Below are 18,402 nucleotides of genomic sequence, written 5' to 3' on the forward strand. Positions count from 1 at the left end.
CCTGAGCACACGTGTGTGTGTGTGAGAGAGTGTGAGAGTGTGAGAGTGTGAGAGAGAGAGAGAGAGAGAGAGAGAGAGAGAGCCCGGAGGAGGCTGGGAGACAGGTGTGCAGGCTGTGTCTGCCTGTGGGCAGGTTGGCGAGGTGCCGGGAGCCACCGGTGTGTGAATACAGGCACAAGGGTCAGGGGAGACCCCCCCCCCCCCCCCCCCCCGCTGGTTCCAACCTGCACCTGGTTCCCAGGGGGAGCGTCCGGCTCGGAGACAGTACTCGGCGTAGAGGGACTAGAGGTGTCCAAGGTCACAGAGAAGACGGCTGGGGTCCGATAGGGATGACCAGGCCACATGGGGGTTCAGGCCACATGGGGGTTCAGGTCACATGGGGGTTCAGGTCACATGGGGGTTTGGGTCACATGGGGGGCTCAGGTCACATGGGGTTTCAGGTCACATGGAGATGTTCAGGTCACATGGGGGTTCAGGTCACATGGGGGGTTCGGGTCACATGGGGGGTTCAGGCCACATGGGGGTTCAGGTCACATGGAGATGTTCAGGTCACATGGGGGTTCAGGTCACATGGGGGTTCAGGTCACATGGAGATGTTCAGGTCACATGGGGGGGTTCAGGTCACATGGGGGGTTCAGGTCACACGGGGGTTCAGGTCACACGGGGGTTCAGGTCACATGGAGATGTTCAGGTCACACGGGGGTTCAGGTCACACGGGGGTTCAGGTCACATGGGGGTTCAGGTCACATGGGGGGTTCAGGCCACATGGGGGTTCAGGTCACATGGGGGTTCAGGTCACATGGGGGTTCAGGTCACACGGGGGTTCGGGTCACATGGAGATGTTCAGGTCACATGGGGGTTCAGGTCACACGGGGGTTCAGGTCACATGGAGATGTTCAGGTCACATGGGGGGGTTCAGGTCACACTGGGGTTCAGGTCACATGGGGGTTCAGGTTAAAGTGGGCACAGTTCTTAGAGGACTTGCCCCCGGCGGCTGACCCCGGGGCAGGTCCTGGGCTCCTTCTCCAGGTGAGCGGCTCCATGACTGGGCAGCCAGGTGCTGGGTGGCCGCCCGGTTGGGCCTCAGTTTACCTGGGGATCATCATGGCCGGAGTGGAGGGAAGGTGTGAAGAGGTGGGTATGGAGGTGTGACCGGGTAGGGCTCCCGGTGACCTGTCCCCTGTTCCACTAGTCATTCCCCCTTGACCTGCCTCCCCGAGCCCTCGTGCCCCGCCCCGGCCTGCCCCTCAGCCCTCTGTGCTCCCTGACCTCCGGGGCCTTTGCCCTCCATGCTCCTGGCCCGCTGAGGCCTTGCTCTCTGGAAAGCCGTGTCTGTGTGGCCCGGGCACACACCTTGGCTCCTGCACCCCTGGGCTGAGTGACCTGGGCCCCTGGCCCCCCACCGGATGGTGCCCCTCCTGAGGAGGTGACCGCTGAGCGCTCCACGGCAGGGGCCCTCGGAGACTGGGAGCTGGTGTGCCGGCCTCGTGGGAGGGGTGCTGCTTCTCCCAGGGGGATGGCTGTCCCGTGTGCCCCATGTTCTGCGTGTTCCAGACATCTCATTGCGCTGGGAGCCAGGGTGCGTGTGTCTCCGGGGAAGGCTGCTCCACCGGGAGTGGGCCCCGCGGGCCTGTGGGCAGGTCCCCTGCTTGGTGCTGTTTCGACGTGGACGCCACAGAAACGCGCCTATTGCTCACACCTGCTGGCCGCCCAGCTGCCGCCAGGGCCTGTGCAGGCAGACTGGCCCGAGTACCTGCCCAAATCCAGCACACGGTCTGCCACGGGTCAGAACCGCCTGGTCACTCGGACCTGGCCCAGGCCCAGCCCCCCACCCGGCGGGAGGCACAGGTCCAGGCACCACAGAAGCACACCCGCACCCGGTCCCCAGCTCGGAGACAGCACCCGGGGGAGAGGGCTGGGATGGCCAGGGTCACGGGGAAGAGGACAGGGCCACTGGAGGTGATGAGGCCACAGGGCTGTTCAGGTCAAAGTGGGTCCTGTCTTCGAGGACCGTCAGCCACACCTGTGTGCCCAGAGCGGGCGCTGTTCCTCCCTCTGCTGGCGGGTGCTGGTCTCCAGGGGGCGTGTCCCCTCGTGTCTGTCTGAGGCAGCCAGCGTGTGCACCCGCCTGGCAGGAGTGTGTGAGACCGAATTGGCTCCGTCCAGCGTGTTGATGACTTAGCCCCCAAGATAACAGGCCTTCCGGAGGGAGAGGCGGCGGAAGCCATTTCCGACCACGAGGAACAGGGACTCGGGAAGCTCGCTCCGACCCGGCGGAAGCCCAGCGTTCCCGTGGAGCGGGCGATGGGGTTTATGGGGAAGGAAGGGGAACCTTTGCGTCCATAGCAGGACGGCGTGGCTGTGGGTGCAGATAACGTAGCAGTGATGCTGAGACTGAACAGTGTTTCTGGTTTTCTGTCCGCAGTCATCGTACCTCTTCAATTTTTAAAAGAAATATATTTCTTTATTGATTTCAGAGAGGAAGGGAGAAGGAGAGAGAGATAGAAACATCAATGATGAGAGAGAATCATTGATCAGCTGCCTCCTGCACGCCCCCCACTGGGGACCGAGCCTGCAACCTGGGCCTGTGCCCCCGGCCGGAATCGAACCTGGGACCCTTCAGTCCGCAGGCCGACGCTCTATCCACTGAGCCACACCGGCCAGGGCCATCATATCTCTTTCTTGTTGCCCTTGCTCACAGCTCCTGGGAAACACTGGCTTGAGGCCCCGAGCAGAGGGTGCTTGGCCGCGTAGAACATCCACGTGGAGGAATACGAGGAGCAAGGCCGTGCCTCTGGATTGGCAGCTCCGGCTCCTTTTTATTTTATTTATTTAAAAATATATTGTTACTGATCTCAGAGAGGAAGGGAGAGGGAGAGAGAGAGAGGACTGCCAATGATGAGAGAGAATCATGGGCCGGCTGCCTCCTGCACGCCCCCCACTGGGGATCGAGCCCACATCCTGGGCGTGTGTCTTGACCAGAAATCGAACTGTGACCTCCTGGTTCACAGGTCGATGCTCGACCACTGAGCCACCCGGTTGGGCTCCGTCTCCGTTTTAAAGGGCTCTGTCCGTATGGTTCACACGCACTCGCTTCTGTCTTTGGGGTGTCATTTGAGTGCTGGGGCTTACAGATTCGCGTCCCGCCGTCTGTCGCTAACGCAGACGGAAGTCGCGGCTCACGGCAGCAGGTCTGCCTGTCCGTGCCCTGGAGGTCATGAGCCTGAGGCTGCCGCCTGCCACGCCTTCGCCCGCCGCCTCCCTCCCTGCCCAGTGGACCTGCCTCCCCTCCCGTCCTCGGTCACCCTGCCAGGTGTCCCGCCCTCCACGCCCGGTCCCTGGCAGGAGCCTGCGACCATGGCCTGCGGGCCACGGTGCTGGTTTTGTCCTGTGATCGCGAGCGAGGCCGCCCTGTGTAGGGAGTAAATACTAGTCGGTCCAGGAGCAGCGGCCCTGGAACCTCCTGGAAAAGCCCAAGCTTCTCGGACACAGGAGCCGTCCGTTTCTGCAGTGACAGGAAGGGTTTGGAACGGCTCCCGAGCCCCCCGGGCACAGAGGCCGGCCGTGGCCCCCGAGCCGCCTGTGGAGGGGGCTGGGGAGCGCCGCCAGGCGGGGCCCCTGCCCATGCTCTGTCCTCTCCCCTCCAGCTGGCCGCCAACGCCCTGCTCTTCCTGGGCGTGAACATGTACGGGGTGTGCGTGAGGGTCCTGGCCGAGCGCGCCCAGCGCAGGGCCTTCCTGCAGGCGCGCACCTGCATCGAGGACCGGCTGCGGCTGGAGGACGAGAACGAGAAGCAGGTGGGTGGGCCGGCCGCTCCAGGTGAGTCCAGCCCCTGACCTTCCAGCGCGGCTCACGTCCCTCGGGGCCCGCCCCCCCCCCCCCCCCGGCTTCCCCGCGGGGCCGTCGGGCGCGGTCACTCCCACGAGGCCCTGGCCGGCGTGTCCCACTTGTGGGACCTTCTCCGCTGATGGAGGTGCAGCTGCAGGTCACTCACAGGACAGCTGTCTCCCTGGTGGCCTGGTCCCGTGTCCCCGGCACGCGGGTCCCCGCCCTGCCCCGCTGGTGGTGCTGCTTTCGGCGCAGGGAGCCCTGTCTCGGGCTCCGAGGCTCCGGCAGGCTCCGGTGAGGCTTCGGTCGGCCCGGCAGGCCCGGCAGGCCTGAAGGTGGCCGAGCAGCGCTGTCCAGCCCCGCCCCCGTCCGTGTGGAAACCGAGGCCGGAGCTGCCGGTGGGGGAGGCCCGGCCACATGGGGTGTCACGGTCTCTGCTTTCATGTTCCAACTCATTGACAGAGCAGCTCAGTGGCCCCTGCTAGAGCCTCCTGCAGCCCTGACCCGGGAGGTGCACCCCGTTCCGGTGGCGGGCGGGGTGCGGGGTGATCATTGCTGGGCGGGCTCCTCAGGGAGTCCAGGCCTCTGCTTCCGGTTGAGCATGAAGGAACTGGGCTCTGTCTGGCCATCTGGGAACCCGGTGGGTGGGGAACGTCCTGGCTTGGGAAGGAGAATGACGTGAGTGACCGAGTGGCCAGTGGCAGAGGGGGACAGGGGGTCCCACAGTCTCAGGTCTCCGCACCCTCAAACGGCACCCCCTGGGGTCCTGGTTGGAGGACACCCCGGGCCACACCCCTCAGGCAGCCGCGCGGGTTCGGAACAGAATGTGGGATCGGCTCTTTGAGGGAGACAAGCCTGGGCGCCCGGGACCGGGAAGAAAGGGCGGCGGGAAGCGGGGTCTCGGCCACGGGTGGGGGCGCCTAAACATCGATAACGGGAGGCTCAGCGCTGATCTGAAGCCAGAGCGTGTGAGGCGGAGGCAGAACCCTGTCAGTCCCCCCACCGCACCCTCCAGCCTTGAAAACGCTGACTCAGCAGGAAAGCTTGGGGCGGGGGTGGGGGGCGGGGGGAGTGGGAGGAAGCCCCTGGCCGCGGGGGGGGGTCTACCTGTGAGGCGGACACCCCAGGAAACGTGTTGTCTCAGGGCTGTCCCGAGGCGGAACCCCCGGTGCAGACTTGGGGGCCACGTTTGTCCTGGTCCGCGGGCTGAGGGGTGGTGGGGCTGGGCTCTCTTGGCTTACCCCCCCCCCCCCCGAGGACCCCTGAGGGGCTCCCGGCTGGGCCACTGCAAATGCAGGAGCCGCGATTCCTGGCGTGAGCCTCCGGGCGCCGTGGCTGGGCTGATGGTGGCCACATGTTTCGTTGGTTGAAAATTGTGAAACCATTTTCTAGAGCGTCTAACATTTTTCTTAAAAATTTTTTTTTTATTGATGTCAGCGTGGAAGGGAGAGGGAGAAAGAGATAGAAACATCAGTGATGAGAGAGAATCATGGATAGGCCGCCTCCTGCACGCCCCCCACTGGGAATGGAGCCCGCAACCCAGGCCTGTGCCCTGACCGGGAATCGAACCCTGACCTCCTGGTTCATAGGTCGATGCTCAACCCACTGAGCCACACTGGCTGGGCTCGAGTGACCAACGTTTTTCATTCTCAACAGACCCTGGTGTCTGCATCCTCGCCAGCACGTGGCGGCCTCTCTGTGTTGTCCCAGTTCCAACAGCTGTGTCGGGACCTGTCGTTGTGGCTTTAATGTCCTTTTCTCTCCTGCGCTGGCCAGGCCTCCAGGCCCGTGTGGGCCGGGCGTGGCGGCTCAGCGCTGGCCCGAGCGTGCTGCGGCTGGGGGCTCTCTCGGGAACCCCCTCACCCGGACGAGGAGGTCCCCTCTCCTGATCCCCGAGGCTTGTCATCACGAATGGGTGTTGAACGTTGCCCTTTCCCCCCAGATGGCTGCTGTGTGGTCTTGGTTGTTGCCCTGTGACATGCTGTGTGACACCCATTGATACTCAGTCTTGAACGGGATCGTGTCCCTGGCCGACGCCCGAGCCAGGCTCTGAGGTGTTTGCTGAAATGCTGGCAGGGGTTTCACATCTGCGTTCTGCAGGGACACGGGGCTGCCGTGTTCTCTTTGTGCCTGGCCCGGTGCGGGTGTCAGGCGGCAGTAACTATGGGAGGCCTGGGGCGGGCCCCTCGTCCTCCGCGGCAGGTTCCAGGCAGGGTTAGGGCTAATCCTTGGTCCAGTGAAACCACCCGGCTCTGGGACCTCCTTCTTGTGAGTTTTAAACGAAGAAACCAATTTTTTAACAGATAGAGCGCGATGCAGGTATTTCGGTCACAGTGTTGGTTTTACATTCGGGGAGTGGTAACTTCCGCTTGTCGGGAAATCGCGTGTTTCTCCTCAGTTGTCAACGTGTGTGTGGAGAGCAGGTACCAATGGTGACGTCTTCAGGGTCAGGAGTGACGTATCTCACCCCCGACTTGGTTTCTCTGTGCTGGTTTTGCGGGAGGTTGGGGAGTTGTCTACGGAGGGGCTGCTGGAGGGGCAGTGATGGGGCTCTCCTACCCCCGCCCCCCGGCCTCCCTCACTCCGTGTGGGACCTAAACTCTGCTCTTCGTTTCCTTCCCAAACCTGAGAGAGGAGCCTCAGACCCGTGAGACTGGAGGTCGGGGCCAGCAGGAGGGGGGCGGGAGGACCTGGGAGGGGAGGGCACGGGCTGGGTGAGGAGGGGAGGCCCAGGGTTCATCCTGCCTGGGGGGTGGAGGGCGGAGAGCGGATCCCGGAGACCAGGGGAAACCAGAGGAGAGACCAGGAGGGGACGCCGTGTGGCCCCCAGAGCCCCTCACCTCGCGAGGACGGGGCCCTGTCGGCCCGGGGCAGGGCCTCTCCCGGGCCAGCTCCATGGCCTCTCGGTGTGGGGCCGGGTTCCTTCCCGTGACCGCTTCCTGGAGGAGCCGAGCGCACGGTGGGAGGCACAGGGGGCTGTGGGGAGACACGGGGGCACCTGCCCAGGATTCTGGGATTGAGTTGCCTGTGCAGTGACCAGCCAGGCCTGGGCACCACCCACCAGGCTCTGGGCCAGGCGGGGCTGCGGGCTGCGGGGAGGAGGGCTGAGCCTTTCCTGGGCAGATGCCTCGAGGAGGCACAGGGAGGGCCGTGCAGCACCACCATCTCTCCCGTCCAGGAGCGGCTGCTCATGAGCCTTCTGCCCCGGAATGTTGCCATGGAGATGAAGGAGGACTTCCTGAAGCCCCCTGAGAGGATTTTCCACAAGATTTACATCCAGCGGCATGACAACGTGAGGTAGTGCGCTGGCCTGTGGCCGAGAGCCTGGGAGCTTAAGTGGGGGTGACAGAGGAGGTGGAGGGGATGGAGGAGGTGGAGGTGATGGAGGAGGTGAAGGTGATGGGAGGAGGTGGAGGGGATGGAGGAGGTGAAGGTGATGGAGGAGGTGGAGGTGATGGAGGAGTTGGAGGTGATGGAGGAGGTTATGGAGGAGGTGAAGGTGATGGAGGAGGTGGAGGTGATAGAGGAGGTGGAGGTGATGGAGGAGGTGGAGGGGATGGAGGAGGTGGAGGTGATGGAGGAGGTGGAGGTGATGGAGGAGGAGGTGGAGGTGATGGAAGAGGAGGTGGAGGTGATGGAAGAGGAGGTGGAGGTGATGGAGGAGGAGGTGGAGGTGATGGAGGAGGAGGTGGAGGGGATGGAGGAGGTGGAGGGGATGGAGGAGGTGGAGGTGATGGAGGAGGTGGAGGGGATGGAGGAGGTGAAGGTGATGGAGGAGGAGGTGGAGGTGATGGAGGAGGTGGAGGGGATGGAGGAGGTGAAGGTGATGGGAGGAGGTGGAGGTGATGGAGGAGGTGGAGGAGGTGAAGGTGATGGAGGAGGTGATGGAGGAGGTGGAGGAGGTGAAGATGATGGAGGAGGAGGTGGAGGTGATGGAGGAGGATAGTTGTCCCCCTAGAGAGGGTACCCTGAAGACCAGGAGAGAGAGGCCACGGTGTGGGCCAGGGTTCGAGCCCAGGCAGGAGGAGCCTCCCCTCTGGGCACTCGGTTCATCCTCACACCCCTGAGACCTGCCAGCATTGCACCTGGACTTTGTGAGGAAACTGAGGTTCAGAACGTGAGGCGAGTGTGCGGCTGGAGCAGGGTCAGCGGGTCCCTGAGTGGCTGCAGTGTCTCGTGCCTCTGTGACACCAGAGTCCGTGGTCCTCCCGACCTCAGTCTTCTCTCCTGTGAAGTGGGAGGGGGAGAGCCTCGGCTTCCGGTCTGGGTTGAGGGAAGAACAGGACGGTGTGCTTCAAGGTGACCGTGAAGGGCAGCTGTTCGCGGCAGCCGGCCCGAGGCGAGCGGTGACGGGCGTGCCCGTGTCTTGCAGCATCCTCTTCGCGGACATCGTGGGCTTCACGGGGCTGGCGTCGCAGTGCACGGCCCAGGAGCTGGTCAAGCTGCTCAACGAGCTCTTCGGCAAGTTCGACGAGCTGGCCACGGTAAGCGCGGCCACGGAAGCGCAGGACCGGGTCTGGGTCCGCAAGGGGCTGTGGCCGGGACGGAGGGGCAGAGGCTGCCTCACGCACCCGTGCCTGGGGCCACCTGTGGGTTGCAGGTGAGGAAGGCGGGCACCCGCCCAGCCCCCTGCCTGTGGGCGCCGTGGGGACCCCGGCCTCTGGCACCGGTGGCAGGTGTCCCCGGTCGGCAGAGCCCTCCCCGCGCGGGGCCCGAGCCGGCTCCTGTCTTGGTCTGGTCGTCGCGGGAGAGTGTCCGGCTCCACCACGCGTGACGTCAGCGCTCGGGGTTGGGGCCGCTGTTCCCCAAGTCGAGGACGTTTGTTTATTCCCCTTTTGCGAGTGTCTGTCGGGAACGGATGTTGGCTGCTGCCCAGCGTCGGTTTCCCTTTGAGGACGCGCACCGACGGGGGCGGATGTTAGAACGACCTTGCGTTCCGGGACAGCTGGACGCAGGCGGCGGGGGGTCGTTTTGATGTCTGTGGGCTTTGATGTGCTAAGATTTTGTTTAGAATTTTCCATCTCTGTTCCGGAGGGCGTGGCTCGGGCTCCCTTGCCCTGCCTGCGAGGTCAGGGTCACGCGTGTCCTCCGGCCGGCCCGGGAGTCTGTGCTGAGCGGGAGGCGTTCCTTCCTGGGCGTGTGGCCGCGTCTGGGGTGGCGCCGTCGGGAAGGGGGCTTCCCTCGCGGAGTGTTTAGCGGCAAACCCCGGTTCCCCCGACGGGCCGCCAGCTCGTCCGCGCTGCTTCGCCCTGCAGGAGCGTGGGTGGTCCCGTTTGGTTTCGGAATCTGTCCACCGAGTCTAAGTTGTCGGAATTATTAGTGTTTACAGCGCTTCCTGCCACCCTGAGACCTGGAGAGTCTGGTGCCGGCCTCTCTCCCTTCCTGATTTTGGTAATTCGTGTCTTCCCTTTTTCTTTCTTGATCATTCTGCCTGGAGGTTTGCCAGTTTTATTGATTTCTTAATTTTTAATTCAATTTTATTTAAAAAATATATTTTATTGATTTCTCACAGAGAGGAAGGGAGAGGGACAGAGAGTCAGAAACATCGATGAGAGAGAGACATCCATCAGCTGCCTCTTGCACGCCCCCCACCGGGGATGTGCCCGCAACCAAGGTACATGCCCGTGACCGGAATGGAACCTGGGACCCTTCAGTCCGCAGGCCGACGCTCTATCCACTGAGCCACACCGGTCAGGGCTCTTCCTGTCGTTTCATAAGGTGGAACCGAGGCCACGCACTGAGATTGTTTTCTCTCCGGACACACACGTCCGGCTGCGAACTCCCCGCGCGGACTGCGCTGGCAGCACCGGGGCTCCGCTGTGTTTTCATTTCACTCAGAACATTTATGCTCCTTCCTGCTCCTCCAGGGACCCCGGGCCCCGCAGTGCAGACGCCCCTTAGGATGCTTTTTGTTTCTATTTCGCTTTGGACAGTTTCTGGGGCCGAGCCTGAGTCCCCCTCTTCTCCCTCTTCTCTCCTGCCACCCCTCCCCCTCCCTCCTCCCCGTCCCTGTGTCCTCCTCCCCCCCCCGCACCCCCCCTGGCTCAGACCGGATCCCCCTCTGGCTGAGGTGCCTGCAAGGAAGCCCCAACCAGGCCGCCCCGTCCCCTGCTCCCTGCGTTCCCCTTCGCTCCTCTGCCCGGAGGGAGCTGGGCACATTGAACACATCTTCACGACGATTTCACCAATCGCTTCACGATACACATGAACCCTGTCTGAGGAGCACGAGGGGGGTCGCCTGGCCGCCCCTCCAGCCCGCGTGCCTGGCGTGCAGGGCGTGGGGCGTCACGCGCGGCTCGGGGAAGCGCACACAGTTGTGGGGCGAGCGCCACGCCTCGCGGAGGCCGGCGGGTGCACACACCGGGCTGTTTGCCTGGCGCTCCGGAGCGGCGGGCGGTTTACTTGTTCCTTTTCCTCGCTGGTGGCTGCAGACGCGCACAGGTCCCTGGCCTTCCCCCCTTCCCGGCCCCGTTTCCCACCCGTGTTTGCTCTGCGCCCACGGACATATGGGGCGCTGGTCACGTCCCCTTGAATCCAGGGGCGACACCTGTCTGGGGCTCAGTCCTGCCCCACCACCTGTGGGGGATGGGCCCAGCTGGGAAGGGGAATGGACTGGGCGGAGCAGGTGCCGCTAGGCCGGTTCCAGGGGCCTGTGGAGCGGGGGGTAGGGCTCTCCGTGTGCGGGCCGCCTGCCTGGCCCCGGCCCTGGACCAGCTCCTCGGGTGCCAGGCAGCGGGAGCCTGCGTCCTTGGCTCTGGCCGTGGACCCCCCCCCTTCAGAGGCTGTTTCCTGTGAGAACCTGTCGCTCTGTTGCATGTTCTCGGCCCCCGTGTGGCTGTTCCCGCACGTGACCGAGGACGCATGGGACCTCAGACGGTGCAGGTGACGCACACACGGGGCCATCACTCACGTCACTGGGCAGTTGGGAGGTCGGACAGGAGGGGAGGCATTTCCTAGCATGTCACTAACATAATGCAACGTTGTATCCGTTCCCGGTGTATAGCTTCCTGGTTACTCAGGTGCGTTATGAAGTGATGGCCCCCGTAGGTCTAGTGCCCACCTGGCTCCGTGCAGAGTTATTACCGTATTATTCACTCTATTCTGCACTCTCTACAGTGACCCTGGGGTTCTGTGATTTTTCCTCCTCAGCAGGAAATAGATCACTTACTGGAAAGCGGGTAGATGCTTGGAAGTCCAGGTGCCTGCCATTTGTATGGGGGTCACCCCACCCCGGCCCCCAGGAAAACACTCCTCAGCAGGGGGGCCAGTCCCCTCTGCACCTGCCACCCTCGGGTGCCCCCAGGTCCTGGAGCGACCTGCCTTCCCAGAATCCCGTCCTCCTGTCGGCCTCTGAGGGAGGGGCACCTTTGGGCTCTGGACCCCCTGTGAGTCTCCCCGATGCCATACTAGCGGAACCCCCTCTCCCTCCTGGGCCTGGGGTGGGTGGGGCTCAGGGCCTGTTGGGGGCTCTGCCTCCTGGCCCCATGGCTGCCTGCTCAGGCCGGGCAGGGGCCCAGAGTTCACCTGGCGCCTGCAGACCACCCCTGGAGCCGGGGCAGGGACCCTCCGGCCCGCCCTCTGCTGCCTCGCGGTGCCCATCCTTCCGGGCCCTCCCACGGCCTTGTCCCTCCTCTCTCTGCGTTGGCCGGGGCCTGACACCGGACGGCAGACACTAGAGGGCATCAGGGTGCTCCCCGCGGGAACCCCGTATCTTCAGGGAACTAAGCATCAGAGTCCACGAACAACACGCTTGCTGGTCCCTGGAGCTTGCTCACAGATGCCTGGACACTTGAGATTAATAAAACCAGATGATGCACTTGATTGATTTCAGAGAGGAAGGGAGAGGCAGAGAGGGAGAAATTTCAGTGATGAGAGAGAATCGTTGACCGGCTGCCCCCTGCACACCCCACACTGGGGATCGAGCCCGCAACCCGGGCCTGTGTCCTGACGGGAATCGGACCTGGTTCATGGTCGACTTTCAACCACTGAGCTCCGCTGGCCGGGCCCAATCTGCCCTGGGACTGGCGCCTGCGTGGGGCCAGGCTAGGGAGGGACTCGCTCTGCGTCTCAGGATGGGGACACAGGTGAGCTGTGGTTTTGCTGCCGTTTAAAGCCCCCCCCCCCCCCGCCAACCCCCAGGACGCGGGGGGCCTCGTCCGCCTGGGATGCTCGCATGGCCAGCTGCAGGCCGCCTGCTAGGAGATCTTATTCGTCGTTGGCTCATTCTTGGGAGCACAGAGCACAGTTAGGTGGAAGCTGTGGGTGTTCGGAGCTGGGTCCGGAGCTCTGGGCTCGAGGAGACAGGTGGGGGTCTGACAGGCTGAGGGGGGGGCGGTGCTGACAGGCGGGGGTCTGACAGGCCAGGGGGGTGGGTGGTGCTGACAGGCTGGGGCCTGACACCGGACGGCAGACACTAGAGGAAAGTGGAAACAGCCTGGCCTCTCACCAGTCATTTGTGTTTTGAGAAATGTCATGTTACCTCAGCGGTGTTACTTTTGTTAACATGAACGGATTTGCTATGGTTGTCTTGGGCTGAGTGGATACACTTGAAGATTTCTCAGTGTGACCCCCAGCTGTGACCCTGACAGGAGCGGGCTCAGGTGGTGACCCCCCAGGTGTGGGGGGCAAGGTCAGGTGTCCCGTGGGGGGAGGTCAGGTGTCCCGTGGGGCGAGGTCAGGGCTGTGCCCACCGGTGAATCAGATCTGGGACCCAGACGTGGGGCTGAGGCTGCAGGGCCTTGCAGATGCGTGTGGCCTGCCCTCCCGGGTGAGAGGGGACCCAGCACATTGCAGAGGCGTCACATGACCATCCTCGTTGCTGGTCAAGCGGGGCATGTGCCAGCCCCACGGGGGTGGGGGCCTGGCTGGCGGGAGGAGCTGGCGCCCAGGCTGGGCAGGGCCTGTGGGTTGGCCGTGAGCGGAGGGACCGGCAGGTGGACCCCTGCCTGGAGGAGGCCTGGGGGCAGGTGTGGGGGAGGCGTGGGGACCCTGATCACAGGGGGGGGGGGGCGCCCACCCTCCCGAGGCCGGGCTGCCCGAGGGGAGTCCCCCGGTGGGGCGGGGCCCTGGCGTGAGTCCCGGCCTCGGTCTGTGGTCTCCAGCGCCTGGTGGGGAGGAGGGGGGAGGAGGGGGCAGGGCCGGCCCGCCCGCCGGCCTGACGCGCCCTTTGCCCGAAGGAGAACCACTGCCGGCGCATCAAGATCCTGGGCGACTGCTACTACTGCGTGTCGGGCCTCACCCAGCCCAAGGCCGACCACGCCCACTGCTGCGTGGAGATGGGCCTGGACATGATCGACACCATCACGTGAGTGCCGGGCCCGCGGCCCGTGCGTCCGGTTCTGTCCGGGCGGCCACCCGTGCCAGGGCTGAGAGAACCGGCCCGAGGCGCGGGGCTGCGTGGAGAGAGCCGCCCGCTGTGGAGGCTGCGTGAGCCCCTCTGTGGACTCTGTGAGGCCGGTTCTGTCCGCCCGAGGTAACCCGGGTCCCGCAGGTGCGCCCGTCGCGCGGGAAGAAGTCGCCTCCCTCGCGCAGCGGGATGCGGTGGTCAGGGAGCCGACTGGGGGGAGTTGGCGCTGACCCGACCCGGCTGAGTTCCCTGGGCTCGGAGCGGCCTGTGCCCGTCTTCCTGGGGCAGGGCCAGGGGGCAGGGGCGCCCTGTGGGGAGCGTTCCTGGGGCAGCGGGGCCTGGCCTGCCGCTTCTTGGCCAGCCTTGCCTGGTCCTCGCCGCATCGAGAGGGATGAGGAGGTCAGGCCTCGGTCGGTTCCGGGAGGCCAGGCGCGGCGCTGTTCCAGGTGCCGACTCCTTTCCTTCCCTGGGGCGGGGCTGGGCTTGGAGCCCGGGTTAGACTGCCTCCTGGAGCCGGGAGCCCCTCGCTGACGCCCTGCCTCTCACGTGGGTTCTGGGCCCTCCTGGTGTCCTGTCCTTCCCTCCCGTCCCTGTTCTGCTGGTCGGACGCCTGTGGGTTATGAACTGACTCTGGGGGAGGGCCTGTCCCTGTTCAGGCCAGGGCGACGCCGTCCCCACCTCCGTGCGTGGTCTCCCGGCTCCCAGGCCTCAGGGTCTCACGCTGTCCCAGTCCCTCTGCCAGGATGGGCTGGTCCGTCACCCGCCGGGAGGGGGCACCTGGGTTGGTGGGCCGATCTCGGCGTCCACACGTTTTGTTGTTTTTACCGCCAGGGGACAGAGCCACGACTCACTCCTGAAAAGCCCCCGTAGTTGGGGCGTCTTATGGAGGGTCCGGCCCCTGCAGGTCGTTCTGCTGGCCCCTCCCCCGAGTCTCAAAGTGTGGGGTCAAACCCTGGCGGCTCAGAGCTCCAGGCCGAGGTCCCATGGAGGTCGCGCTGGCTCTGGCAGCAGGAGGTCCCCTGACCCGGCCCCAGGGCACAGGGCAGCATCATCCCCTTCTGGGCCGCCCGGGTGGGCGGTGTGTGTGTGTGTGTGTGTGTGTGTGTGTGTGTTGTGCGCGCGCGCGCGCGCGCCCTGGGACAGGCCCGTGGCTGGGAGCTGGGGGGCCTCCCTGGGCCACAGCGTGGGGGCTGGGTGACGAGGTCAGGTGGCCCCACGCTCCTGCCGGCCCAGGCACCGGGCTCGGCGGCATCGGACACAAAGGCCTGGACCCGGTGTCGCGGCCTCGAGGGAGCAGACGGCTCGGCAGCACGAGGCCGGTGTCTGTGCGGCAGGTCCGTGGCCGAGGCCACCGAGGTGAACCTGAACATGCGCGTGGGGCTGCACACCGGCCGCGTCCTCTGCGGCGTCCTGGGCCTGCGCAAGTGGCAGTACGACGTGTGGTCCAACGACGTGACCCTGGCCAACGTCATGGAGACCGCGGGCCTCCCCGGGTACGTGCGGCCCGAGGCGGGAGGGGCGCGGGCGGAGACCGGGACCTGGCCCCGCAGCCAACAGTCCACGTGGGCGGGGCCGCCGGGCGGCGTGGGCGGAGTCTAGGAGGTGGGCGGGGACTCTGAGCGGTGCCCCAATGAGGAGGCTCCGGGCGGCGTGGGCGGAGTCTAGGAGGTGGGCGGGGACTCTGAGCGGAGCCCCAATGAGGAGGCTCCGGGCGGCGTGGGCGGAGTCTAGGAGGTGGGCGGGGACTCTGAGCGGAGCCCCAATGGGGAGGCTCCGGGCGGCGCTGTCCCTGGTGCTGATTCTGGTGCCGGTTCGCTTCCGTCCTTCCCGGAGGAGGCGCTGGGCTCGCTGGGCTCGGAGCCGGGTTTAGATCCCCCCAGGACGTGCCTCCGGGCCCCTCACTGCACACGCTCTGATGACAGTCGCCTGCTTCCCCTCAGGCTTCAGACCCACAAAGCCAAGGCTGACACCCACAAAATCCCCCTGAGCACGGGGTGGGGGCCCCGTCCTCGCAGCGGGGGCTGCAGGGAGGACTGTGTGTCCAGGGGGCCGAGGGCGATGCCCGGCGCCCACGCCAGCTCCCACGCGGACCTGGCGAGCTGGGCCTGGAGGCCGCGCTGGGCCTCTGAGCTGCGGGCTCCTCCCGCAGGAAGGTGCACATCACCAAGGCCACGCTGGAGTGTCTGAACGGCGACTACGAGGTGGAGCCGGGCCACGGGCAGGAGAGGAACAGCTTCCTGAGAGCTCACAACATCGAGACCTTCTTCATCGTGCCCTCGCACCGGCGCAAGGTGGGCCAGACCTCTCCTCCCCGCTGCCTCTGCGGGCCTGCAGCTCCAGGCACCCTGGGGCGTCCCCCACGTCCGGTCCGGGGCTGGCCTTGGCGTGTGTGTGTGTGTGTGTGTGTGTCGGGGGGGGGGGGCAAGCACTCTGATCATCTCTGAGCCCTGGGTCCTGGGGGCCCCCTCTGGGGCCTTCACTGCCTCTTGTACAAAACAGGTTAGAGACACCCTCAGGGGTCAGGGATGGGGCACTGCCGACTGAGGGCGAGTGCACACAGCAGGACTGTGGCCAGCCTATGTGGCACTCGAGGCGATGTGGACAGGATGCAGGGCGACCAGGTCAGGCCCAGGGCTCAGGTGAGGGGTATGGGGCTCAGGTGAGGGATGCTGGGCTCAGGTGAGGGGTATGGGGCTCAGGTGGGGGGTATGGGGCTCAGGTGAAGGGTATGGGGCTCAGGTGGGGGGTATGGGGCTCAGGTGAAGGGTATGGGGCTCAGGTGAGGGGTATGGGGCTCAGGTGAGGGGTATGGGGCTCAGGTGAGGGGTGCTGGGCTCAGGTGAGGGGTTGGGGCTCAGGTGAGGGGTGCTGGGCTCAGGTGAGGGGTTGGGGCTCAGGTGAGGGGTTGGGGCTCAGGTGAGGGGTGCTGGGCTCAGGTGAGGGGTATGGGGCTCAGGTGAGGGGTATGGGGCTCAGGTGAGGGGTATGGGGCTCAGGTGAGGGATGCTGGGCTCAGGTGAGGGGTTGGGGCTCAGGTGAGGGGTGCTGGGCTCAGGTGAGGGGTTGGGGCTCAGGTGAGGGGTGCTGGGCTCAGGTGAGGGGTATGGGGCTCAGGTGAGGGGTGCTGGGCTGAGGAGGGAGGCCTGTGAGGAGTTCTGAGGGGGTGAGTGGGCCCCAGTGCCCTGCGTGGATGCTGCCCCCCTCGGCGACTCCGGCACCCGTGGTCAGAGGCAGTGGGTGCCATCGGGAGCGTGCTTGGAGCCCCATTGCCGGCTGGACCCTGCGTGTCCCCGAGGCCCCGTGCGCAGCAGGCCTGGAGCAGACGCCCTGTTCTGCAACAGCCACGCAGGGCCGAGGGTCGGGCGGCGGCTCACACGCTTCCCCGCCGCTGTCCGCAGATCTTCCCGGGGCTGATCCTCTCGGACATCAAGCCGGCGAAGAGGATGAAGTTCAAGACGGTGTGCTACCTGCTGGTGCAGCTCATGCAGTGCCGCAAGATGTTCAAGGCCGAGATCCCCTTCTCCAACGTCATGACCTGCGAGGACGACGACAAGGTAGCTGCCCGCAGCGCAGTCGCCGGCTCGGTCTCGGTCACCAACTCGGTCTCGGTCGCCGGCTCGGTCTCGGTCGCCGGCTCGGTCTCGGTCGCCGGCTCGGTCTTGGCGCCGCCCGAGCTCGCCCGGCTTGCTTTCCTGCAGAACTGTTTGTTTAGCCTGCACTGTTTTTTGCAACCTGGCATTCCACCTGTTTATCGGTAAATCCACGTGGAAGGTCCCCGCTGCCGTCGGAATCTGCCCTCAGACATGCGCCTGTCGGGGTCTCGCTCGGCCCAGAGTCTCAGGCCTCCTGTCCCTGCCCTCGAGCCTGTCCCGGTCACCCCTTCCCTGGGGGGAGGAGGGCACGTCTCTGGCTGTGCCCTCGGTGTGTGGGTCCGGCTCTTCTGGTCTCTGCTGGCGTTGGGGGCAGGGTCCTGGGAGAGAGCCTGGAGCTAAGTTGGGGTGCTTGGGGAGTCCTGTGTCCATGCTAACCACACGGGCGTCATGTCTGTGACTCTGGCCCGAGACCCCAGCCCCTCCAGGGACCCCCGTCCTCGGGGCCGGGGGGCTGTGTCCTGGCAGCCGGGTGAGCAGCCTTGCGTGTCCCCCACATCACCCGTCCCCGCCCCGCAGCCCCTGCGTGGCACCGACGCCCATGCCCCCAGAGCACGCTCGCTTCCTCCGTCGGGGTGACCTGGGTCTGCCACCGGGGACCCGCCTGCTGCCTCCTGAGACTGTGTCCGGCCTTCACGCCCGCCTCCGCCTCTTGGTTCTGTGCCTTTAAGAGGCATCGATCCCCAGAGGTTTGCAGGCTTCTCAGAGAAGGAAGGCCTGGGCTCTCACTGGGCCGCTTGTGGCCGCGGCTCTGTTGTGGTTTTGGCCGCGAGCCCGTGTCCGTGGGAACTGGATCTGGAGGTTCCCTAAGTGCTCTGCGGTCGGGGGTCAGGAGGCCAGCCTTCCCCACCGCCCGCTGCTCGGCTTGTGGTTCTGAATCCCGTCACCTCCGCTCAGCGATGTGACTGGGAGTTTCTTCGTCAGCCTGTTGGCGGCTGGACCCGTTGACGTAGAATGTTCCCAGCCTTGCCTCCCTGTGGTTAGGAGTGGGCGTGAGGTGCGCTTTAGTTAGAGGGGGCTGAATTGTCTGTTCATGTTGTGCTCAGGTCTTTGTTGCATCTGTTTTGATGAGAGATACGGCCCTCAGGGGCCTTTTTCGTGCTGTCCGTCTGGTTAATGTGCACGTTACACAGTGAACCGGGAAGAGCTCCCTCCTCTTCTGTTTCCTGGAAGAGATTGTGTCGAGTTGGGGTTCATTCTCCCTCCGACGTTCGGTGGGATTCTCCAGTGAAGCCATCGGGCCTGGACGTTATTTTTTGGGGAATTTGAAATGATGACCCCCATGTCTGTAACTCCAGGGCGATGGGATGCGCCCTGTGGGGTGCCCAGGCTGTAGGGTGTGGGGTTGATGAATGCGCCCTGCTCATGTCGCCCGATTCCCGTTCAAGGTCCAGGGGTTAGAGGACAGTTCCCTCCTGGAGTTGTTAGCGTCTTTCTCTGCCACTCTTGCTGGAGATGTGTCGGTTTTATTGATGTTTTCAAAGAACCAGCTGTGTCATTGCCCTGTACTGGGCACTGTCCCCATGGCGCTCAGGGGTCCTGGAACCCCCCTCCCGGGCCGCCCCGTAGTTACTGTGT

The 18,402-nt window shown here is 65.1% G+C and overlaps 1 protein-coding gene across 1 annotated transcript in view; it reads left to right on the forward strand.

The window, feature by feature from the left end:
• The window catches only part of ADCY1 (adenylate cyclase 1), a gene marked incomplete at its 5' end in the record, with an annotated part of 35,482 nt that overhangs the window by 1,700 nt on the left and 15,380 nt on the right, over positions 1–18,402 (forward strand). Inside the window, 7 exon segments of the mRNA XM_079786489.1 lie at positions 3,648–3,797; positions 7,007–7,125; positions 8,201–8,312; positions 13,005–13,132; positions 14,509–14,667; positions 15,324–15,465; positions 16,573–16,728. Coding sequence (XP_079642615.1) covers positions 3,648–3,797; positions 7,007–7,125; positions 8,201–8,312; positions 13,005–13,132; positions 14,509–14,667; positions 15,324–15,465; positions 16,573–16,728 — 966 coding nt within the window.

The sequence above is a fragment of the Cnephaeus nilssonii genome (assembly GCF_951640355.1).
Source record: "Cnephaeus nilssonii genome assembly, chromosome: 12".
In the NCBI taxonomy this organism is placed as follows: Eukaryota; Metazoa; Chordata; class Mammalia; order Chiroptera; family Vespertilionidae; genus Cnephaeus; species Cnephaeus nilssonii.